The sequence below is a fragment of the Excalfactoria chinensis genome, chromosome 8, assembly GCF_039878825.1.
Source record: "Excalfactoria chinensis isolate bCotChi1 chromosome 8, bCotChi1.hap2, whole genome shotgun sequence".
Taxonomy (NCBI): Eukaryota; Metazoa; Chordata; class Aves; order Galliformes; family Phasianidae; genus Excalfactoria; species Excalfactoria chinensis.
In genome coordinates, this window is record NC_092832.1 from 513,475 (window position 1) to 539,544 (window position 26,070).

The 26,070-nt window shown below is 40.8% G+C and overlaps 2 protein-coding genes across 5 annotated transcripts in view; one reads left to right on the top strand and one right to left on the bottom strand.

Moving 5' to 3' along the window:
* The first annotated feature begins 642 nt into the window (after positions 1-642).
* PRG4 (proteoglycan 4) lies at positions 643-21,554 on the top strand. Its single transcript, XM_072343295.1, has 13 exons — positions 643-685; positions 2,992-3,090; positions 5,118-5,240; positions 7,010-7,126; positions 9,032-9,124; positions 11,778-12,268; positions 14,456-16,109; positions 17,916-18,002; positions 18,154-18,293; positions 18,956-19,112; positions 19,932-20,111; positions 20,316-20,441; positions 21,416-21,554. Exons 2-13 carry the CDS (start codon positions 2,994-2,996, stop codon positions 21,517-21,519), a joined length of 3,369 nt encoding a protein of 1,122 aa, XP_072199396.1. The 5' UTR covers positions 643-685; positions 2,992-2,993; the 3' UTR covers positions 21,520-21,554.
* The window catches only part of TPR (translocated promoter region, nuclear basket protein), a 42,094-nt gene continuing 36,110 nt past the window's right edge, over positions 20,087-26,070 (bottom strand). For 2 of the 4 annotated variants that reach the window (XM_072343905.1, XM_072343903.1), the window contains exons 45-51: positions 25,273-25,367; positions 24,478-24,584; positions 24,112-24,207; positions 23,786-23,942; positions 23,157-23,275; positions 22,527-22,625; positions 20,087-21,763 (exon numbers count right to left, since the gene is read on the bottom strand). In XM_072343905.1, the coding sequence (XP_072200006.1) occupies positions 21,708-21,763; positions 22,527-22,625; positions 23,157-23,275; positions 23,786-23,942; positions 24,112-24,207; positions 24,478-24,584; positions 25,273-25,367 (729 nt within the window). In that variant the 3' untranslated portion in view covers positions 20,087-21,707. The remainder of the gene's footprint in view (positions 21,764-22,526; positions 22,626-23,156; positions 23,276-23,785; positions 23,943-24,111; positions 24,208-24,477; positions 24,585-25,272; positions 25,368-26,070) is intronic. The other 2 variants (XM_072343906.1, XM_072343904.1) reach the window with 1 other exon arrangement.

The window sequence follows — 26,070 nt, forward strand, 5'->3', positions numbered from 1 at the left end:
TATTTTATTTTGAATGTGCTCAGTCTGTGAAGCTGGGAAATATAGATAACATTTGGGATACGCATAAAAATATTTCATCAAGGGCTTATGTTGCCTGAAGCCTTAGCCTAGTTACATTACTGCTCAGCTCATATCTAACTGAAGCAACCAAATATCAGATAAAAAATGCTACCTCTTTCCAGCTGGAATGGCTAACCATAATGCTGAGCCCTGTGCAGTATTCCAAGAAAAAAAAAAACAAAACAACACACCGCTGAAGCCACGTGTCTTTGTTTACTCAACAGACATGTCCTCATTCCCTAAATGCAGTGATTGCTTGCCATTTGATGGCAACATGCCATTTAAATGCAACTGTGAAGATACATGGATTTTTAAGGTGCTTAATGTGCTCTTTGTGTTTTGTTAATTATTGAATTATCCCCTACACCTGAAAGCCAAACCTGCCTGAAGAAGTAGCTTTGTCAGGATTTTACTGTGAAAGAAGAGACTTTAAAAGAGGATTTAAGAGGCTTAATGATGCAGACTGGAGATTCTGAAAATCTGATTTTAACTTTCAGGGTAAGTGACTCGGCTAAAACTCATATACCAAGTCTGTCACAGAACTGGAAACCAACCTGAACCAACACTTGCTGAGTACCTTCCTCTCTAAAAAGAAGAGTTGCACCTTCAACGGGTCTTTCAAAAAGTATGTTCTTTTAAATCAGTGTATGATAGTGTAGAAAAAAGTGCTACGAAGAAGAATGACTGAAAATTCTCAGATACAATTGCTTTTTTCTGCAAAGATAATAGAATGAATGTATAACAACTTGCTTCCATGCATCACAGAAGTAATAAAGGTTTGGTGAAATCACAGGTTGGTGAAAGCCTAACAGACTGTCAGATGCTGCTAGCTACAATTCTATTGGCCTGAAAGAAAGGAAAAACTGTACATTATATAGCATATATAGTATAAAGATTCCAAATGAGAATAACTGCAATTAAAATTGTAGCTGTCTGGGAAATCATTGCATTGCTCTTATTGTGCCCTTTGTCAGTCTTACAATCAAAGTACACTCTGAAATGTAGCCTTAATTTTTTTTGCTTGATCTAATTACAAATTATTTAAGTTACAAGGATCTTAGTGGCTTTTTTTTTTTTTTAGGAAAATCTATTCCATCAAGTTGCTCTTATTTTACTACCCTCGTTTCTTTCCTAGACTTCAATTATCTACAGACCTTTCTTCTCAATCCACAGAGTTTCTGAATCAAAGTTATGGCCAGCTCCAATAAAGACTGAAATGAAGTTCTTGTTGTAACTACAAAAACCAGTGTGTCCCCTCCAGTGTATTACCTTGAATAAACTCTATGAAATCTCAGGGCTTCCTTTTCTGTAATGTATACTAATAGTTACCTCATTGGCAGTGGGCAGAGAACCACGAATAGCAAACTGATACTGTAGGTGCTCCCTTTAACAGTTGTATAAACAATTCCAGAAAACTTTGCAAAGATCAGACGTGTTTCTAGAGCAATGCAAAAGCACTTGTTTATTGACTGGAATTAGTTAATGGAAAACCCGTGATGACATGTAAGCTATTAGAAATGTCTGTAATGCAGAAAAACAGAATTAAACTAATTCTATATGTTAATACAGTAATAGGGTAAGACAGAAGTGTCAAAAAAGGCAGGGCCTTTTTTAAAGTTGGTTTCTGAGTAAAGAAGAGTCTCCAAACTCCAAGAGTTAGCAACATTCAAGTTTCCAATAATTCTCCTTTAGCTTTGGGCATTACAAGTAGTCATTCCTAGTACTCTGAATACGAAATGGATGAACACAAAGTCTGACAGAACAGTTTAATGTCTTCCATTCATTTTTGTTGATTTGCATACAATAGATATAACCAATTTGAGATTTGACTAAATTGCTTGATTTCTAGCCAACATCTTGGCAACATTTCCATTCAGCTCAGGGGAGAGTAGCGCACATTCAGTGCACAAGTGGTGAATTGTACATGGCTGAATGAATTGGATATGGAACAGTTTTTGGAGAAGAAACACCATCAGTCAAAGACAGTACTGCATAATTTTAGGCTACTGTCACCTAAACTTCTTTTGACAGGAAAGAAAATATACTCAGCATTTGCCTATCATGATTTCTTATTGCTATGCAATAAGAATGTGTTCCAGATACATCCAGGACAACTTGTTCATTTCACACAGTGTTTTGACTAGTAAGTCTCTATTTATTTTTTTCAGTAATCATTTTTCTTAATGGGAGTGTTTTCCAGATGTTGTGTTAGTCTAGTCGTCTGGGATTTCTTCCAATTCATGTGGAAAGTTTGCTGTCATAGGCTGTCATTGGCAGTTTTGTTTTACAAGCTATCTAATTAGTTCACTCCAGTGTAGTTATAAAGTGATATATAAGGCATTTGAAGCATCCGTGAGAGCAGGCACATTCTTTGTTAGGTAAGTGTAATTCCCTTCTCTACTCAGAGCATTCTGATGCAAAGAAAATGATGGGCTGGAACAGAAAGAACAAACTTTTTCGTTTTTGAAAGAGATTTACTTTTGTCCATTTGTCATGCTTAAGCACTAATATTTTGATGATGGATTAGTTTATAAAAATATGCTGTTTACTCTTTTGAGTATTGTTTTTTTGGTTCTAGATTTATCTTTGTCAGTATAAAGATCAGCCTTAGAGACTGGAGTACCAGACTCCATTCATTTCAAACGAGGAGACCGACTGCAGATCTCACCTAATAAGGAAATGCAAAAAATCATTTCATTTGTTAATAATGAATATTCCTAGTCTTACTGAAAAATTTAGCAGCTAATCTGCTACTATCAACTATGAGATGATATATGATTAATGGAGTGATTATAAATTACCAACTTCTCCTGGTGTAATTTTAATGTGAGCTGTATGTTGCAGTGAAACTCATACATTTCAATTTTAACAAATTCATTATAAGAAAAATACAAGAATTGCATGTAGTGATGTGAAATTATTTCTTTTTAGGGATGATGTCGTATCTGAAAGTAATGATCATATGGAACATAATTTGTGTATTCCTGGTGATCCTTTCACTGTCCCCGGTTCAAGAAGTGGCTTCTCAAGGTACTGTAACATCCAGCTGAAGGGAGGCTGCCAAGGAGATCTGAAAAATGATGAAATAAAAGCTTCAAAATGAAGCTTTGAATTTATCTTCATCAAAATAGTAAACTCTAAAACATTTTTTTTTTTTTTTTACACACGCAGTTGTTATGATTCAGTTTTATCGTCACTGAATAATTTCATAAATCCTCTGCTTTTGAGAAATAACATGCGTATGAATATCAGGCAAGGTGTATATGAATTTATGTCTCTTCCTGCAGACATATTCTACTGATCCTGTTGTCCTTATGCTGACTAATGTAGCAGTGGTGACTGGCAATATACTTCAAGGAAGAAATTAGAATTATAGTACCCATACAAATGAGGTAGAAATACCTAAACAGAATGGGCTGGAGGAAAGGAATGCACACATGGGACTAAGTTCTTTGCCAGTAGATGCAAAGAGGCTAATTTTGGCAACTACACGTAATCTTATCTTATTCTTACTACTGCAGATTTTAATCTACCCTCAAAGCTCTGCAGTTGCCTCCTAACTAAAGCAGCTCCATTAAGAAGGAATGGAAGAACCCACAGCCTGGTGAGCCCCTTGCTGTCCCACTTCTCAAGCGGGCTCTGAAGTTGTTAATACTGATAACACAGTGTATTTCTTGCTTGTAAAATACATTTTATTACTCCCTGTGAGTACTGAACATAAGGTCTGTGCAGGTGAGCAGCTCACCAGGGCTCAGCAGATGTCAGACACTACCTGCAGGGCATCAATATCTGACACTGCACCCCCGATGCCAGTGGGCTCCTTCCCACTATTTTCAGCAAAAACTGGATTCTTACCAAGGAGCAAATGGTGTTTTCCAGAGAAGTACCTTCACAATTGAATTGCTGAAAAATCACAAGATTCATAGGTTTAATCTTTTGTTATGCTGTGTTCTACCTCCACACACACAGTGTGTGTGCTGGTACAAATGATTGTCTTTGGTGTTGTGTTGTGTTACATGTTATTCCTTGTTGTTTCCTTGTTGTTCCTCAGTGTTTCAGCTGGTTATCCAAAGTCTGTTGTAGCTCGCTGACTGTTCAGCTTTTTGTTTGTATTTAGGGACACTCCACTCGCAGTCCTGCATTTCCAGAAGAAGAGATAGAGCCTTATGTTAGTGGGGGATTCATGTAGGAGGGGGAGTAAGCCCAAGTGAATATCTGATACTCTGGAAGTAGATCTCTGATGTCCTGCTTGTCACCTCTGGCCTGCACCACGTATTTATTATTTGGCATTTTGCAGCACTCCAGCAGTCAAGCTATAATGCCAATGTGGAATAAGCGCCTAGTTTATTCTGCTAGCAACCTTCTCATTAGCAAACAGAGAGTACTTTGTAGAAGGTTGCAGGACCAGATCTCAACTTTTCCTAACCTCGGGGTCAGCACCAAATTCCTCTCTGACTTCAGAGAGAAAAAAAAGCAAAAAACCATCATGTAAAGGGCAGGCAGATTCTGACAACTGACAGCAAAAATGGCTCTGGGGACCTCCATTTATTATGGTATTGTGCTCACCATTTAAAAGTTGAGCTGATTTTATTATGAAGAATACTATTACCTAAGTAAAATTCTGACAGACCTAATGCATCTGTCAGGTATTCTGGTGCAGGTAACACTTCTGTGGCTGTGCTTAGAGTGAATTAAAGTAGAAAATGAAACAACATAGTGCCTGGCTGATATATTGCCTCAGGTAAACAAGCTAGTCTGGGTGCCATAACCAGTGCAGCCATGTGACTGAATTGGTCCTCAGGATTCACTGCTTTTTAGGAAAAACAGGACAAACCAGCCCATGCAGAATCCATCTCTGCTGCCTGCCCACAAGCCAGCCCAGGGATCAGCTCTGACCTGCAGGACTTCAAACAGGCTGCACTGCCCCACAGTTTCCATGGCCCTGAGTACAGAAATGGCATTCTTTAGGGAAACATAAGTCTTCCTGCTTTGCTGTTCAGTTTCCTCACATACCATTTCAATCTGGCAATGTTTACAATGGTGTCATGTGATTTTAGATTTATGGAGCTGTACAGGGAGATGTGGGGAAGGGTATTCTAGAGAGCATGTCTGCCACTGTGATTATAGCTGCCAACACTACAAGGAGTGCTGCCCTGACTTCAACAAAGTCTGCACAGGGGGTAAGTTCCCAAACATAGCCAGCTCCTATCAGCAAAGACTTCTCCTGCTTGCACCAGCCTATGTCCTCTGAACGCTTAGATGCTTCTTTTTGTTTGCTCATCCTTGTGCTCCTCTCATCTATGTAATTCTCCCGCTCAGAAAACTTTGTGATAACCTCTCACAGCCCATTCAATGTAAATTTTGCACCTGCAGGTTGTCACCAAGAAAAGGTGTTTGCTTTTTGGAAGAACAGAGCAAGAGAGGGATTGTCTTCTATTGCTTGTCTTCTCCTCCTCTGTGCACTTATACTGTATTTATTTGTCTGTATACTAAAAAACAACCAAACCAAACCAAACCAAACCAAAAAGATATTAAAAGCCAATTCAGGTAAGAGGAAAGATTCAGGATGTTCCAGAAGAGAGAAATTCTGTGGCAGTCCCACCCAATTTTAAGAGGGACAGAGTCTGTGGGGTCTGATCCAGTCAGAGGGAGTCCTGACAGAAACTGACTGGATCAGAACTGTGGCTGGAGTGTGATGGACAAGATGAATGGACATGTTTTAGTTTGTGTGAAATTTAGAAATGTGTGGCATAAAAAATACAGATATTTCAAACCGTTCTGTTGGAGGAGTTCTCCTTTTCTTATGCATTACCCGTATGTCAAAAACAGCAGGACTTTAGATAACCACTACAGTGTAGTTCTAGTAAGATTAAAGGTGTGAGATAAAGATTAAAGGTCTTAGATCTAGCAGTTCAGGCTAAGTATGTTAAATGCAGAAACAGCACTACCTAAAATGATCATTCTTTAAAAAATAAATACATTTTTGCCTAGGCACGTGGAATGAATCTACTCGCATCAGCAGAGCACTCCACCTCTCCACTGGTCTAAAACTGTTCCAATCCTGCCTATGCAGCAACACTAACTTTGCTAGATAATTACTTAATTGTAAAATATGGTTCTATGCAATAGATCATATGATAATTTTAGAAATGCCGAGTGATGGTTAATTTTTAGCTCAGTTCTGTGAGATACTAAGCAACCTCAACAAAGAAAAAAAACAAACAACCCCCCCCCCCCAAAAAAAAAAAAAAAAAAAAAATCCACTTTAGGTCTGATGTATTCCAATACAGCTCACCAAAAACTAAGATATAGTACTTGACCACTGACATTTAGTGCAGTCATAATGTATGTTGGCCCTATTCTTTCTCAGAAACGCTTTGGTGGACACACCACTGTTGATGCAGAGTGGTGCCCCGATGCAAGTCCATTTTGAAAATGTGGCCCAGAATTATTTTCTTACTGATTTTAAATATCATTCTTGAGCCAACTGCTATTTGATTAGGGAAACACCACACGTCTTAGAGAGGCTGTGGAGTCTCCTTCTTGAAGATCTCCAAAATCACCTTGATATGGTCTAGGGTGCCCAGCTTTCGTGACTCTGCTAGAGCAGGGGATGGTGTGACCTTCAGAGGTTCCTGACAGCCTCAGCTATCTCTGGTTCTGTGAAGACTTCTCTGATGGGGCCTATCTAAAATGAACTCCACTCCATGGTTATGTTTTATTCTGCCACAGGTCCTAGCTGGTCTCAGTACCCTCAGTGGCAAAGCACAGTTCTGGTTACATGGCCTGATCCAAAACTCATTGGAATTAATCACACAGTCAAATTCTGGGGCAGACCAGAATAATCACATAGGAAGCTGCTCTTTAAATCAGTTTAAGTCACTGTAGAAAGGTCCCAGTGTCACATGTGAGCTACACAAAAAAATTAACTCTGTTGTTCTGTTTGCAGTCTCCTGCAAAGGACGTTGCTTTGAAGTCTATCAAAGAGGAAGAGAGTGTGACTGTGACATAGAATGTAAACGATATGGAAAATGCTGCCCAGACTACGACGAACACTGTAAAGAATGTAAGAAATGTCTTCTTCATAATGTTTTTCTTATATACATGTATTTAAATTTAGATACCTTGGGCTGTCATTTAAAGTGAACCACACAGTCTTCATTCTTGTTATTATCACCTGTTGTAGCATCTACAACAACATTCTCAGGTGAAACTTTCCATAAAGTTAAGCCAATCCTACTGTTGGCCAGTACACCTTAAGTACGGCAGTCTGATGAGTGGGAACTAGGAGGTGGAGAATACCTGAATATTTGCTAACATTTCTGCCAGGTTTGGCACCTATACATCCACTCATGCCACTAAAAATTACACCAATAATAGAATTCAAAGACATGGGCTGCAGAAAATGAATGGCACTTGGCAGTAAATGGTCTAGTTCATGGATGGAGAGGTAGTAATGTCGGTCCAGCTCCCTACAGTTCTTCTGAAACTCATCCATAAGTGGGTACTACCCAACCCCTGGCACTGGGATAGCACAGACACTTGAACCCCTGGACCATTTGCTTTGAACTATTGCAACCACTGCAAGCAGAGGGGGAATTCTCCTAGATCCTTTCCACTCTGAATTCTGAAAAGGAGGATCAGGCCAGCATAGCAACTGCTTCTCTGGGGAAAGGAAGAAAATCCATAGGGACTGCCTGATGAAAAGTGGCTGCACATCACACTGCAGCAAGAGGCATTTTAGGAAAATGTGAATTTAACCACCAGGTGACCCACAGTCACTTTTCCTTATCTTGCGCTTTACAGACCTGCAGGGCAGCCAGTTTTCCATGCATGGTCTTTAACAGTCAGGATGAGCATTACGGACTGTTATTTGGTTCACATGACAGCCAGTCCCAGTCCCCAGGTGCACAGCAGTTCATACTGAAATTAACTCTTGGCTGAATGTGTAGAAGAAGATAAATGTCTTAGCAATGTCTTGAGGTGAATTTGCTGCCTTTCAGGCTGCTTAAAACCTGCTTCTCTCAGCTGTTGCTGCCAGGATGCCATCTGATTTAAATGATATTATCTACCAATTCATTCCATCTTATTTTCCTTCTAGCTTTTTAATCCCTGCAATAAAACCCCTTCAGTTAGAGCAAGATTCCCCAAAGGGTTACAACTGAAAATCTGGGACTGCAGTGGGCGTAGGCAAAATTAAAGCAGCTCACTCAGAGCTGCTAGTTGAGCAGATCTCTGTGACTCAGAAAGAGCCATCAGCTCTGCTTTAGGGGAAAGCACGGCCTGCTTTGGCTTGGTAGTAGCTCAGCCCCAGGCAGTGTATGTGGGTCCCACAGATCCCATCCAGCACCACGGAAGCTTTAAGCAGTGATGGCAGCCACTGTTACTTTGGTTTGCTGTTAATTTTTGTCAAAACAAACCAAACAACACAAAACCAAACATCCCCAAATCCACTCTGCTCTCTACCAACATTTTAGTCATCAATTTTTCCATCTGCTAAGAAACCTGATAAAGTTTTTGGAATGATGCAGTGCCTTATTGTAATTCGTGCATTTGTAACCAAATGAGGTGTTTCTGCCTATAGCAGGGGGTTGGAAATAGATGTTCTTAAAGGTCCCTTCCAGAACAAACCATTCTGTGATTCTATGACAAGTTCTCAGAGCACAGAACTCCACTTAGAATTCATATTCTTCCCATCTGAAAATTCCTGTCAGCTCGGAATGCCTCACCTCTCACCTCTGGGAAAAAGATTGCTCAGGCCTACGATAAACACTTGGGGATCCCAAGAGTATTTTTGTCTTTTTCATTTCTCCTTTTCTAGATAATACCCTAAAAAATCCCATGGACAATAAGTAACATAAAAAAAAGATGGATATGGAAAAGTGTCATTGAAGTTCTGTACCAAAGTACCACCTTCTTACAACAAGCATCTCTATGCGGTCCTATTAACAGATTGTGTCATTTCTTTCAGTACACACAGAAAAGCCAGTGCCTGAGACTCCTCCCCCAAACAAATCAACATCTAAAAGGTCATCCACAGATGAGGAAAAGAAGCCGGAGGAAGGTAGGAAAGGATACAAATGAAACGGGGTGGGAGTTATCTGAAGGGGATGTTAGAGATGTTTTTCCTGCTCTGGAAATATAAAAGCGATGCCAGACATTACCAGCCTTGGAACCACTTGGTGTATAAACTGATTACTTCACCTACACTTCAAGAAAGACTCTACTGACTTTGCCGAGTTTGCTTAAGGCAGATATGGGGGTGGGGTGACATCTCCATTTGATCTTTCAGGTCTTCAATAACATAACACACTACTGTCAATTTTGGACAATATTCACTGCAGGAACAGGAAGGGTGCTGTATTCTGGGACAGTGAAGGTCTGTCAGAACCAGGACAGGAAAACCTCCTGACAGATTTCTTTAGCTTTAATCAAGTCAGGCATCCTGCAGCTTCAGAAAACACACGTAACTTATTTTCTTCTGAATGGAAAACACACTGTGTACCTGTGTTCTTTGTTAGCATTATTAATGCTAACTTGGGAGATCTGTTTGAACTTGAAACCTTGAAGTAACAACAAAGAAACAAGGCTATAAGTCAATAATGGCCAGTAGTTTAACCCTTAGTTTGTTTTTTGTTTTGGACTATTTACCTGTTGTGGCAATTTCCTGTTGCAAAGTCAGTCTAGAAGGTCAAATGGAACAGAATGAAGGAAATGTAGACAGCAGGACTCCACTTGACTGTTGGTATTTCAGACATATCGGGTAGGATGAAAGCCTATTCTGTAATGCTCTGCTCACACTGCACTGTCTCTATAGTATGCAGGGATTATTTCTCACACTGCAAAGTCCTCAGTACTTCCAGCCTGCTGAGAGACTGTCAGTAGCAGCAGCTCAGATCTTGAAATACCTTCTTTGGGAGATCTGTACAAAATAGTGCAGTTCAAAGTCACATGAAGCTGCTCTTGATTTTGATTTTTCAGGTTTTCAATAACATAGTGTTAATTTGATTGTAATTATAAGAAGAAAAAAGAAAAAAAAAAAGCAATAATCAATCAATCAAAAAAGAACTCCATAACAAAACTGTGAGAACAACTAAATCAGAGATCCCAGTAAGAGATCAAAAGATTAAAAAGCAGAAACATTTATTGTTAGTTTCTTCTGAATCTATCTGTGTGAATAATTTGACCCAGATTTGTGTAACTGTGTATAAAAGTATAGCCTTAAAGCTGTACATCACAAAGAGAAAAATACCAAAGGCACAGCATAGGAGATGTTATTAGGTATCTACATTCAGAAAGTTCCCTTTTTTCCTGTTTCTATAACTCTTTCCAATCAGGCCTAGGACACAAGTGCAGGTTTTATAATAGTTAAGGACAAAAAGAGCAAATCAAAGGAACTAACAGTGAAGGGAAGAGTCCTATTAAAAAGAACTATATTTTATAAGGTGGGTCCCCTTAAATGAAAAATGATAGAAACATGATATGGCTTTGCATACAAACACCAAATTTAAATCTGCCCTGCTGAAGTCAAAGTCACTGTGGGTTAATACATGGGTGTCCAGTCTTTGGGCTTTCATGGGCAGCACTGAATGAAGAGGAATTGTATAGGGCTGCAGTTATGGAGGTTGCTCAGTTATGCCTTCTGATTACTTCCTTGGAAAATACAATCAATACACAGAGCATAATCACACTATTTAATAGAGCAAATTCTCAGCTACAAAATGGTCTTTGGCACCGTCAGCACTGTTGGCTAAGAATTTTCAGCAGTGATGAACAAGACGTACATGCTGCACTTGGTAAAAATCTGCCCCAGTGGAAGTGACCCACTGCTGAAATGCATCTCCCACCCCTCACTGTGCTCACATCCACTGATTGGTCTCCATAAATGTTAAGCAAGTGTCAATGAATGACAGTTTTTCCTGCATGGAAGAATCTACCACATGGCTTCATATGTACTTCCATGTCAGACACCATTCTGTCAGATTACCCCCCTGCTGCTGTTTGTTGTATGGCTGCAAAATGTAATGAAGTCTTGGTGAGAAGGTTCAACCTCTAATGTCATCCCATTAACATCTACCCATAATGCTGTGGGAAAATATAACTAAATAAGTTGCATTACTTTCAGAGCAACCCTCATAAGATATATAATATAGCTAATGTATACAAGTAACAAAGCTTATTTTAATTTTTTATTATTTTCTTTTCACTAAAACATTTATATATATATATATATATATTGAAAAACAACAACAACAATAAAACTGTGAGCTGTGCTGGTGCGGATTGGCCATGCCTCGGTTAACCAATGGTATTAGTCAAAACCTAGCTACAGCTAAGTCCCAGGCACCCCCACAAAAAAAAATTCACAGTGCAGATTAGTTTAGTTCTTTTAAAGAATATATGATTATGATTCTGTGAATGTATCTTTTGACTTGTCTGTAACTGGTATTTATCAAATTTAACATAGGTTTCCACATACGATTATAAACTGGCAAAAAAACAATGGAGGTTTCAACAACAGCAACACAAAGCACGGTTTTACACAGAATGCTTTTTATTTATCTATTTATTTATTTTAAGCAAGGACTATGAAAGAAGGTACTAATGCTACTAATGCTGTTCAAAAGACAAGCAGCTATTTCTTATCAGTGTACAAAAAATATGAAAAGGTGCACACATTGCAATTCCTATGCTGTAATGCATTTTTCCTCTCATAGATATTGGCACCACAACCAGTCCTCCTCCAACTACTAAACAGCCTGAAACAACAGCCACAGATGGGACTACAGATGAGGCAGACACTTTCACAAGCCTCAGTGTGGAAGCGATGACCCCCAAAGCCACAGAAGAATCAATGACAGAGGCAGAATATCCTACCACTGAAAAAATGGAAGAGATGACTGCGCCTGAAGCCACAGAGGAACCAACAACCCCCAAAGCTGAAGAGACAACACCTGAAGCCACAGAAGCACCAACAACACCCAAAGTTGAGGAAACAACTACTGAAGCCACAGAGGCAACAACAACACCCAGAGCTGAAGAGACAACTCCTAAAACCACAGAGGCACCAACAACACCCAAAGCTGAAGAGACAACGCCTGAAACCACAGAGGCACCAACAACACCCAAAGCTGAAGAGACAACGCCTGAAGCCACAGAAGCACCAACAACACCCAAAGCTGAAGAGACAACTCCTGAAACCACAGAAGCACCAACAACACCCAAAGCTGAAGAGACAACGCCTGAAGCCACAGAGGCACCAACAACACCCAAAGCTGAAGAGACAACCCCTGAAGCCACAGAGGCACCAACAACACCCAAAGCTGAAGAGACAACGCCTGAAGCCACAGAGGCACCAACAACACCCAAAGCTGAAGAGACAACCCCTGAAGCCACAGAGGATCTGACTACCCCCAAAGCTGAAGAGACAACGCCTGAAGCCACAGAGGCACCAACAACACCCAAAGCTGAAGAGACAACGCCTGAAGCCACAGAGGCACCAACAACACCCAAAGCTGAAGAGACAACACCTGAAGCCACAGAGGCACCAACAACACCCAAAGCTGAAGAGACAACTCCTGAAGCCACAGAGGCACCAACAACACCCAAAGCTGAAGAGACAACACCTGAAGCCACAGAGGCACCAACAACACCCAAAGCTGAAGAGACAACCGCTGCAGCCACTGAGGCACCAACAACACCCAATGCTGAAGAGACAACGCCTGAAGCCACAGAGGCACCAACAACACCCAAAGCTGAAGAGACAACCGCTGCAGCCACAGAAGATCTGACTACCCCGAAAGCTGAAGAGACAACGCCTGAAGCCACAGAGGCACCAACAACACCCAAAGCTGAAGAGACAACACCTGAAGCCACAGAGGCACCAACAACACCCAAAGCTGAAGAGACAACTCCTGAAGCCACAGAGGCACCAACAACACCCAAAGCTGAAGAGACAACCGCTGCATCCACAGAGGCACCAACAACACCCAAAGCTGAAGAGACAACGCCTGAAGCCACAGAGGCACCAACAACACCCAAAGCTGAAGAGACAACGCCTGAAGCCACAGAGGCACCAACAACACCCAAAGCTGAAGAGACAACGCCTGAAGCCACAGAGGCACCAACAACACCCAAAGCTGAAGAGACAACGCCTGAAGCCACAGAGGCACCAACAACACCCAAAGCTGAAGAGACAACCGCTGCAGCCACAGAAGATCTGACTACCCCGAAAGCTGAAGAGACAACGCCTGAAGCCACAGAGGCACCAACAACACCCAAAGCTGAAGAGACAACACCTGAAGCCACAGAGGCACCAACAACACCCAAAGCTGAAGAGACAACTCCTGAAGCCACAGAGGCACCAACAACACCCAAAGCTGAAGAGACAACCGCTGCATCCACAGAGGCACCAACAACACCCAAAGCTGAAGAGACAACGCCTGAAGCCACAGAGGCACCAACAACACCCAAAGCTGAAGAGACAACGCCTGAAGCCACAGAGGCACCAACAACACCCAAAGCTGAAGAGACAACGCCTGAAGCCACAGAGGCACCAACAACACCCAAAGCTGAAGAGACAACGCCTGAAGCCACAGAGGCACCAACAACACCCAAAGCTGAAGAGACAACGCCTGAAGCCACAGAGGCACCAACAACACCCAACGCTGAAGAGACAACACCTGAAGCCACTGAGGCACCAACAACACCCAAAGCTGAAGAGACAACGCCTGAAGCCACAGAGGCACCAACAACACCCAAAGCTGAAGAGACAACCGCTGCAGCCACTGAGGCACCAACAACACCCAAAGCTGAAGAGACAACGCCTGAAGCCACAGAGGCACCAACAACACCCAATGCTGAAGAGACAACGCCTGAAGCCACAGAGGCACCAACAACACCCAAAGCTGAAGAGACAACACCTGAAGCCACAGAGGCACCAACAACACCCAAAGCTGAAGAGACAACTCCTGAAGCCACAGAGACACCAACAACACCCAAAGCTGAAGAGACAACGCCTGAAGCCACAGAGGCACCAACAACACCCAAAGCTGAAGAGACAACCGCTGCAGCCACAGAAGATCTGACTACCCCGAAAGCTGAAGAGACAACGCCTGAAGCCACAGAGGCACCAACAACACCCAAAGCTGAAGAGACAACGCCTGAAGCCACAGAGGCACCAACAACACCCAAAGCTGAAGAGACAACCCCTGCAGCCACAGAGGCACCAACAACACCCAAAGCTGAAGAGACAACCCCTGCAGCCACAGAGGAACCAACAACACCCAAAGCTGAAGAGACAACCGCTGCAGCCACTGAGGCACCAACAACACCCAAAGCTGAAGAGACAACCCCTGCAGCCACAGAGGTACCAACAACACCCAAAGCTGAAAAGACAACGCCTGAAACCACAGAAGCACCAACAACACCCAAAGCTGAAGAGACAACGCCTGAAGCCACAGAGGCACCAACAACACCCAAAGCTGAAGAGACAACGCCTGAAGCCACAGAGGAACCAACAACCCCTGAAGCTGAAGAGACAACCCCTGAAGCCACAGAAGATCTGCCTACCCCGAAAGCTGAAGAGACAACGCCTGAAGCCACTGTGGCACCAACAACCCCCAAAGATGAAGAGACAACCCCTGCAGCCACTCAGGTACCAACAACCCCTAAAAATGAAGAGACAACCTCTAAAGCTACAGATGCCCCAACAACTCCCAAAGCTGAGGAGACAACCCCTAAAGCTACAGATGCCCCAACAACTCCCAAAGCTGAGGAGACAACCCCTAAAGCTACAGTTGCACCCCGAACTCCCAAAGCTGAGGGGACAACCCCTAAAGCTACAGATGCACCAACAACTCCCAAAGCTGAGGAGACAACCCCTAAAGCTACAGATGCACCAACATCTCCCAAAGCTGAGGAGACAACCCCTAAAGCTACAGATGCCCCAACAACTCCCAAAGCTGTGGAGACAACCCCTAAAGCTACAGATGCACCAACAACTCCCAAAGCTGAGGAGACAACCCCTAAAGCTACAGATGCACCAACAACTCCCAAAGCTGAGGAGACAACCCCTAAAGCTACAGTTGCACCCACAACTCCCAAAGCTGAGGAGACAACCCCTAAAGCTACAGATGCCCCAACAACTCCCAAAGCTGAGGAGACAACCGCTAAAGCTACAGTTGCACCCACAACTCCCAAAGCTGAGGAGACAACCCCTAAAGCTACAGATGCACCCACAACTCCCAAAGCTGAGGAGACAACCCCTGAAGCCACAGAGGCACCAACAACCAAGGCTGATTCTCCCACCACCCCCAGAGTTGAGGGGAAAACTGCTAGTGACACAAAGATGTCAACAACCCCCAAAGAGAAAGAAGTAATGCCTAAGGCTACAGGTCCTCCAGTATCCCTATCTGACTCTCCCACCATTCCTGAAGTTGAACTATCTACAGCTGCAGCCACAAATGTTAATCAAGGCACAACTACTACATACAGCAAACTCTTAAGTATAACTGATAAAAGTGACAGAACAACAAAGCCTATTATGACCCCTATAACCACGGAGACCTCAACTAAAAAAGAAACAACCAAAACTGATTCAACTCCTAAACCCACGGAGATTGTGACAACAGCTAAAAGAGACACAACTATGGAAACTACACAGGCTGTGCCAGCAGTTGCTGAGTGCATCATTCCCTCTAAAGATACAACAGCTGGTGGAAAGGAGACAACCACCCTTGCTGAGGGTACTAGCTATACTACTGAAAAAGAAATAGAGGATTCCCCTGAAGAGTCCCCTAGTTTTGACAAGAAAGAAGAAACTACAGTGATCAGAGGTAGAACAACAACAGATAAAAAAGACACGATAGAAGAAATGTTTCTTGTTTCTAGGGGGACATCCAAGCCAGATATACATTTCCAGGAGATTACTGACACACATGATGAGCCTTCTCCATCCAGCCCTGAAACTATGCCCGTAGAAGAGGATGAGATAAACAAGCCTTTAATACAAACTGCAGACTTGCCAATTTTATCTGGAGGAGCAGAAAGTAAGTGTACAAAACCAGCAAGCACAGCAAAACTTGTGAGTAAAGGATGTGCAAGTACTTTCTAATTAGACCAGTCAGCATGCTGAATTCTATGCAGCACTTTATTTTTTCAGTTGCATAGTTATTGAAATTTCTCATGTGCATCTTATTTCACGCTCTTATTTTGGTCCTGCTGAAAAATATTTGCTGTAAATACTGTGGAAGATGGAAACAAACAAACAAAAAAGATGCAAAGGATAACCAAGTTAAATTTCTAAAAGTCTTAGGAAAATAAGCCTCCGCATTCTCAGTTTAAAACCATTCCCCCTTGTAAACAGCCATTCCTGCTACTTTTTATACGCTCCCTTCAAGTATTGGAAGGACACAATGAGGTCTCCCCAGAGCCTTCTCTTCTCCAAGCTAAACAAGCCCAGTTCCCTCAACCTGTCCTCATAGCTCCAGCCCTCTGATCATCTTAGTGGTCCTCCTCTGAACCTGCTCCAAGAGCTCCGTGTCCTCCCTGTACTGGGGCCCTGGACGCAGCACTGCAGATGGGGCCTCACGAGAGCTGAGTAGAGGGGGACAATCACCTCCCCCTCCCTGCTGGCCACCCCTGTTTTAATGCAGTCCAGAACACAGTTATCATAGTTATGTTAGCATACAGTGCAGAAGCTCTTGGGTGCTTTTAGATCCACTGATCTAAATATATAGAGTGGGTCTTTTAAATGAAAATACTTGGGATTTTTGTTGAAAAAGATATCCTTCCTTTGCATATAACTGAAATAAATGTAAATGCACACTTAAGAATGAAGGATGGGAAACTTGTATGAAGTATGAAGGAACTGAACATGAGATGCAGCATGTGAAGCATCTGTAGACCTTTATCTGAATTATAGATACTGAGATAAACAACAAATGACAATAACTGTAACATAACTGTGTAAACAGCTGGTCTTACATTCTTTGGAGGAAAACACAAGATTTCAACTTTTCAAGAATACATCCTGAACGAGGCCTGAAGAGAGCCCTGAACTTGGTTCTACAGACAAAAAAACTACACTTAACTGTGGCCTTCTGAAGGCTGTGCTGCCATTCAGTGAGACCTGGAAGGCTGGAGAGCTGGGCAGTAAGAAATCAGATGAGGTTCAACAAAAGCGAGTGTAGAGTCTTGAACCTAGGGAGGAATAATTGCATGCACCAGTACAGGCTGGGGGATGAGCTGCTGGAGAGGAGCTCTGCTGAGAGGGACCTGGGCATCCTGGTGGACGACAGGTTGGCCATGAGCCAGCAGTGTGCCCTTGTAGCCAAAAAGGCCAATGGCATTCTGGGGTGCATTAAAAAGAGCGTGGCCAGCAGGTCAAGGGAGGTGATCCTCCCCCTCTACTCTGCCCTGGTGAGGCCTCATCTGGAATACTGTGTCCAGTTCTGGGCTCCCCAGTACAAAAAAGACAGGGATCTCTTGGAAAGAGTCCAGCGGAGGGCCACAAAGATGGTGAAGGGCCTGGAGCATCTCCCCAGTGAAGAAAGTCTAAGTGAACTGGGTCTGTTTAGCCTTGAGAAAAGAAGACTGAGAGGGGACCTGATCCATGTCTGTAGATATTTAAGGGTGGAGTCTCCTTCTCTGGAGATATTCAAGACCCACCTGGACGCCTACCTGTGCGACCTGGTGTAGGCAACCTGCTTTGGCAGGGGGGTTGAAATCGATGGTCTCTGGAGGTCCTTTCCAACCCCTATGATTCTGTGATAGCACTGCTTCAGGTGGTGGGGGAGGGAACGCATTTTTTGTTAAAGGAACAAACAATCCTGAGACATGCTGTTTTTCAGTAGGGAAGGCTGATGAGAAGGACCTGTGCAGTGGGAAGCCGGCGGATAGCATGGTTGCCCTGCCCAATGGAACCCTGGCTGTCTTCAGAGGTACGAAGGCCCCACACCCTCCATTGGCCTCACTGCCACAGTGGGGCAGGAGGTGCAGGAGACACCTTTCCCTCCTTCCCAAGCTTTTCTCCCTGCATCACTGATTGGCCATGTGTTTCATGGTGTGGTCCATGTCTCCTCCCACCTGCAGGTCACTACTACTGGCTGCTGAATGGCAGGACCCCACCAACAACCAGCCCCCGCCGGATCAGTGAGGGCTGGGGCATCCCATCCCCCATCGATGCTGTCTTCTCCAGGTGCAACTGTGATGGCAAGACTTTCTTCATCAAGGTAGGAAAAGTAGGGAAGCTTTGAAGCACAGTCTTGATGCATGATGGGGCTGTTCAGTGCAACCTTGTACTCCAAGGCTAAGGTGCTCATTTTGTAAAACATTCAGCATTTTCAGACGTGAAATTAAGTAGCTGAAGTGAAACCTTCCCCCTCTTCCGCCTTGGCACCGTGCTTCTCAGAATGTCCAAATTCTGTGCTTTTTTCCTGTAATTGCTTATTGATCAATTACCTGACCATCAGTATGATCAGTATTTCCAAAACTTCCCATGCCCCCCAAAAAACCTTTAAAATGCAGTTATTCCATTGAGTCTTTCCTTTGACCAAAGACAACCTAAGTTTGTTCCCAGTACTTTTCCCTTCCTTGAAGAATGACAGATGTACACTTAATTAAGAATGTTATGCAGTTAGAAAGCAAATTGCTGTTTAGTAATCATCGTTCCAGATCATTTCTGAAACACTCTCCCGCCTGCCTAAAGGCACTGCCTAATTACCATTGTAGTAGTTTGTTTTTAGTGGATTTTAGTGGATTTAGGAGCACTTCCAGCCAACAGATAACAAGGTGGTTCCCAAAATGCTAGTATTAATTACTTTTAATACCTGCGCTGAAGTCCAATTACCAGGAATGAATTTCTCTGAAGTTCATCTTTTGCTTAAATCACTAGGGTCCTCTGTACTGGCGTTTCACTAATGGTGTAATGGATAAAGGCTATCCCAAACCTCTCGCAAATGGATTTGCAGGGCTAACTGGGAAAATAAGGGCAGCCCTCCCTGTTGCAAGTTACAATGGCAGACCAGAATCTGTTTATTTTATCAAAAGAGGTAAGTCTCATATTTCAGATGTTTACAGATGATCAAAACCTACTTGAACTGCATTAGTGAGGAATATAACACTGTTACGGACTAATAGACATGCCCCTAGTCAAAACACAGCCTGAGGCTTCAAACATCTCTAAGTTCCACACATTTTTAAATGCTTTTCAAAATATTCAAAATACCAGACGCATGAGATTGCATCTCTCAAACATAAAGATAAGTTTTATCTGATTAAAATAAAAAAATAAAATAAAATAAAAAAATCAGTCTCAAATTAATCAAAGGAAAGGCTCAAACAGCCTTTTTAGTTCAGAACTAATGCATGGAGATTTACCTCAGTTCTTTCATTGTTAACTATTTATCCTGTTTTAAATGAAGTTAATTTTCTTATGAACAATGTATGGCAACAGAATTGTTCTGCTAATAAAAGAAAGCTTAGGATAATGAAATGCAAGTCATTTTCTGGACTCTATAGCCTTCCCCTTACCTAACCTAAAGTAGGTCTTTCACTTGTCTTGATAAATAGGTACAGTGGAAATCAAAGTAGTTCCCGAAGAACTGTACTCAGTACAGTAATTCTAATGAAGCTGCAGGAGTTAGTGCTACCTCTGAAGTGTAGTTTGGATTTAGAGAGCAAGGCTTTCACATTAGAATGTAGGAATGGATACAAAAAGCTGCAAGTTGCAACAGCATTAGAGAGCTGTAGACGTATCAAAGTGATGCTGTTTTCCTGCCCATTACAAAAATACTACCCATTATCACTCCTGTTATCAAACTGGCTTGTTTTTTCTTTGTTTAAACATATTAAACCAATGTCTCTTTTAGATGGCAACATGCAACAGTATGTATACAGGCAGGAACCAGCCAAGAAGTGCCAACGGAAAGCACGTATTACCATAAGATACCCAGCTTTTGTCCCAAGACTCGTAATAAGGAGACGCTTCCAACGTGCAGTAGGAACGCCAACAGTTATTCAGACTGTCAGAATCAATCCATATCAATCCGGTAACTTATGTTTATTCATTTTTTATACAACCATTGTAATCTTCTTTAAGCTTCTGATATGTAACATTGTTCCATTTTTTTTCCTAATATAGTACTTCATTTTTTTCTCAATCCAGTAATTCTTGTTTGCTCTAGATAATACAAATAAATGAAAGCTTTTGGCAGACACACGGTGACACTTCCTAACTTTTCTTTTGCTTGCAGGAGTTTTGCGCAAGGAAGTCAAAGTGACTGCCTACTGGAGGGGGCTCCCCAAAGTAATCCATTCGACGATATCAGTACCCAACTACAATAAGCCAGATGGCTATGATTATTATGCCTTCTCTTACAGTAAGTTAAAGCTAACACAAGTTACTTCAAGTTATAAGTTAACTACAAGTTATTTCAAAAGACTAAGGGGCGAATGAATAGGAAAGAAAGAAGTCTCTGAGCTTTCTAACATTACAACTTGTGATTCTGCATCACTAATTTTAAGCAAGCACTACTGAGAAGCCCTGAGAAATAAAACGCTGCCTATAATTGAGAGAGATTTCTATTCAAAAATTGAGTTACAGAACAGCTAGTAGCAACAAGGTACAGTAATTCAAACTATACAGTTGTGGAATGCATTGTCTTAAGAGTTCAGATTTATAAAAAGAAAAAAATCTTGACACTTAAATGAACAATCATATTAATGATATATCAAAATCCTTGGACCATTACACATTGATTTTTCACATTGGTTTTTCACTGGCAATTTTCTGGGAAATAATTATTTCTAGTTCCAGTTTAAGAAGACCTTTCTCCTATAGCCAGGATGAGATAAAAACATTCCTCAGTTTTTTAAATGAATAAACAAGAAAATAAAGTTACAAGTATTGGACACACATATCCCAATACAGGAAGATACTAAAATAAGTTTCTGCCAGAATAATTTGACAACCTTAACGTAATTCAAACTCAGGGACCACAGAAGTTCCCATTTTTACAACTGGTGCAGGATTAGTTTTGTTTCCAGTTTCTAAATCTTAAAACTATTTCTGTGTTCTAGCAGTACTAGTGGCTCCTTCTGTACTCCTTGTTCTTGCAAAAGATTTAATTATTAGTGGCATTATAGCTATTAAATGTAGCTAAACAAAGATCTACATGTCAAAAAGATGAGACTAAAAATGGATTTTTATAGCCTTTCAAAACCTTGTATAGATGAGGAATGAAAATCTGCTATTCATGCCTAACAAAATTAAAAGGCAGGCTTTAATTTCCAGATTCTTTCCATACAGTAACTGTAGTTTATAAAAATTAATTCTGCTGTCTATTCATTTCAGATCGGTACTACAGCTTGGATGTGGGCAAAAGAATAGCAAGACCTGTTACCGCTCTCACAGGAAAGACTGTATCTAAAGACTGGTATAACTGTCCTGAAAAGTGATGCAGAGCAGAGGATGTTTTAGAAAAGATACCATTTGAATGTTGACAGTTTGTCTAATTTTATTAATAAAGACATTGAAATGTGTGCACACAAATCTAAGTATAAAATGCTGCTTTAAGCATTCATTACACTAAACCAACCGCAGGCAAACTGGCACATTTGTATACACAGCTGTAATTACACATCATTTAACTAATATTGCTTCTGTTCAGGCCTCCTCTGCCTCCCATTGCATGAGTTACACCTGTGTTGGGAAAGAAAACAAATGCATTAATAGAAATCCTTTTCAGCCATTTAATCAAACATCGATGCATCTGATGTTTCATCCTCCTGTAAGGAATTGCTATTGCAATGGAACACTTCCTTTCTGGAAAAACTCAGTCTCCCTCTTCCTCCCTTAGAGTTTGCTGATATGGCTACATTACACTTCTGTCATTAGGAGAACGCTGCTGACTAAAGATAATATCTCAGGCTCTTTGTCAAAAGAACAAATACGGCATTCTTTTGGTTATTAACAGAAAGTGTGATAAATGATTAGGAAAATCTATCCAAAGTCATCAACCTCACTTCTTATAAAAATTTCATGTATTTCAGTGCTACTACATTAAATAAAACATTAAAATAATACTAAATAGAATACAATTTGACTAAGGATTTTTTTTAATACTGACACGTAAAATTAAAAAAACCTTGGTTTTAACATATGCCCTCAAAATATTTTTTAAAGCCTTTTTTAAAATTTTCAAGTGTAAGATTTATTGCCATTAACCTTCTCTCTATTGGTAAGAACCAAGTGCCACATAAAATGTTTGCTTATTACAGAAATGCTTGCACAAATATACTAAAAACCTAGAGCTTTTAGGGTAACACACTGAAAGCTAGGACTGGGATGTTTTATTCCTGACTTACAAGCAAACATATGCATAGAAAGTAGGACATACATAGTCCCTGAAGGAACAAAGTATTAAAGACAAGTTTGACAGGGAAAAAAAGCCATGAACACTTACCCCTCTGTCTGTTGAACTGACGACCACGAACACCAGTTCTTAATGTTGGTGGCTGAAGCCTTACACGTCGAAACAGCTTAAGCTGATTACTGCTTGTGTCTGTGAAGTGGAAGTACAGGAAAGAATATCTGCATTTAGTACAGTTTTGCACCATGACTTGATATGCATTATGCTCTTGGATTTACCCTAAAATTATCAAGGTGCATCCTATTTAATTGGCATAATCTCTGCTATAAATAAAAGCTTCAGAACATTTAAGTTTGGTATTTTGTTCATCGTCCATGCTATCTGGTAACTTGGTAACAGAACAGTGATAAACACTGTTCTCTGACAATTTGATCGAATAAAAACTATTTTAAATCTGACATAACTATCATTGGATGGAATCATCTGTGTATCAAGAATTTGCTCTTTGAAGCATACTTACCATGGACACATCAGTTACTCCGGTCCAAGTAAAACTGATTTGCCATTAGGACTGAAAATATATAGGTATATTCTTATTCTAAGTAAGACCTGCTGCCGTATTTTGTATCTTACTCATGAGCAGCACATGATCCTACCCCAAAAAGTTCTCACACTTAATGGAATTATGCAAAACAACGTCAGTTTTTAGTAATTAACCAGTACCTGCAGATGAACTAGATGGAGGATCTTGACTTGTAGAAGGAAGATCTGACTCATCAGATGCTTGAACAGATTCCTCTTCTTGCTGACTATCAATTTCTAGGCCAGCTTCCGAAGTAATTCTAAAAGAGAAAGGGTGGGGGGTAAGGGATGGGAAGAGATGCAAACGTGCTCAGTATTAAATAACTCAGGGAAAAAAAAAAATCCTCATCATGGAGCAGAAAGATTTCTATCCAAACATCTATCTGCAGAAATTTTCTTCTGCCACCCCTGCCCCCATAATTATAAGCAATTCATATGGCTTAAAAAAAATAATAAAATAATTTCCCTGGTATGCAGCCCAACATACAATGTGTACATAACATTAATTATCTTCCAGAGAAAGTCCCCATTTTGTTAAAATGCAGCTTGCCATGTGGTTTACATTTACTTCATTTATTAAAAACTGTAACAAGACAAGTAAAACTCCTAAGATCTGGGAAATACCTGCTAACTTGCCATCCTGTCAAGCTAAAGTCCTAAGTACAAATGTTATTCTGTGAACCATTTAATTTCTATGTGGATATAATTTGGATGAAACATAATTAAAAAACTAATGTGACTTCAAGTCAAGCAATCAAGTCAGAGCATACCCTTCAGATTCAGCCTCTGCAAAAACTTCATCCCCATCATCGCCTGCTCCAGTCTCTGTAGTTGTGGACAGATTGCCAGTGGACGTAGTAACCATAGGAACAGACTGAGAAGCATGCTCTGAAGCGTCAGCTGATGTACTTTCAGTAAAAACTGTAACTGTAGAGGAAAGGCAGCTAAGTAAGAATAAAGTTAGCTTGAATTTCCTAAATAAAATTTATGGAAATCTTAGGCACAAAGAAAAGCTACTGGAATATTCCTGACTGTACAATCCTTTTCCGGAAAGTCAAAATTTCAAACCTTTACCTGCGAATTTCCTGCCACTTACCTGGTGCTGCTACTTGTAGGGGTGTTGTTGGAACACTACGACCACCTGATTCTTCCTCATGAGCAAGGAAGAGTGGGGTTTCATACATTCCCAAACCTGCAACACACAGTACAATAAGAACAGACAAAAAAACCCAACAGACTAGCTCTTGCCTTTTCTTTGTACATTTGATGAAATCCAATTACATATATTTAAATATGGAGATGTGTTATTTCAGGTGTTTTTGACTTACTGCCGTAAGTTTCTGTCTGCTGACAGAGAAGCTCCAAGTACCCAAAGTAACACTGCCTTTCTATGGATGAATTATTATTATTTCTGTACTCAAATAACCAGGGAAAAGTAGATAGAGATACAGAAATGACTTACCTCCTTGTGAAGCAAGTTGACCAAGGTCAGAGTGACTTGAACTAGTTTGTGGCATATCTTCAGGGGGTCCAAATCGGAATCTAGGAACTCCAGCTACCTGAGGGGAACTATAAAAATAAAGATTTAAAGAATTCTGCAATTTTTCCAAATACAGGGAGACAAAAACAAACAAACAAAAAAACCCCAACCCAACAATTTTCTAAACCATACAGGAGCACAAGTTATACATGAGACAAAATTAATCAATAATAACCATAAAAAGCAGCTTAAGCACTAGTAATAATTCAATAGGGCTGAGTTTCTCAAACTTGGATTGCACCTGGAAGCAAATCCTGAATGGAATATTGTTTGTTTACTCATGCTATGAATCCTCACAATTTTACATGGATAACTGAGCATGTGTAGAACTACCTCAAAACTAGAACAAGAGGTAACCTTTTACTATTTGCACTGGTCAGTAGCACAAATATCACAAAGCTACCTATTTGTTACTAATTGTCAAAATATTAGCACATAGGCTGAAAGAAACAAATAATTAAGATCCTTATTTTTTGCACATCTCCTCTCTTAGGTCAACATGCTACCATACTTTGTAGACTACCTGTTTCCTAATTTCCTGGTAAGTTACCCAATACACAGTTTAATATCTGCTTATTTGTAGATGTATGTCAGACTACTTAGCAAGTCACTCCAATCACAAGTTCACTTCATATATTTTCATTCCACTATGGGAAATAATAATAATAATAATAAAGATACCAAAATTCTACTCTTTTTTTTTTTATATCTACTTACTGAATTGCTTCAGCAAATCCATCTGTACGATGTGGAACTACTAGAGTTGGTGTACTTGGAACTGTTCTGTCCTCATCATCAAAGAAGTGCTGCTGCTGGAAAAAAAGAAAGAGACTGAACTGAAAGCCTACAATGTATTTCCAGTTCCTATTAAATTAAAATGTGGATTGCTGTTTCCATATCACTGAGCAAAAAACCCAAAAACCAACACCAGACTTAGCTCTAAAACAAATCATGTGTAATTTCAGATGTCTGAATCTGAGCTAGTTATACATATTGCCCTAACAGGTGACATCTAGTGCATGAGAATGCTATGCTGAAATGTCAGATCACCCTGTTGACAACAAATAAATCTTGAGGTGACTGTAACATAACCTGATTTATGGGATTCTACACAAATCACGTTTCCTATGGATTTGTATCCTCTGCTCCTACATTACCTACAATGCCAGATGTCCCAGATTTCTCCTCTTATTCTAAAACATAGCATTCTCTTCATCTCCAGAAAACATACATGAATTGCCTCACTTGTTTAGTGAGAGACTGAAAACTACCTCTTTCAATAATACATTAACTTTAAAAGACTGATTCTAAAAATAAATAATTAAAACTGACTTGGACAAAATAAGTTCAACTTTAAGAAGAGCTTTTGCTTTCTCAGACTTTTCTCTTGTTTGTATTCCACTAATGCAGAAATTAACAGCACTAAGATGTTACCTATGAGGCTACAGAAGCCATGCCATTTTTGACTTTAGTAGCTAGATTTCTTAAAAGAAAAAACAAAACCAAACAAAGCTC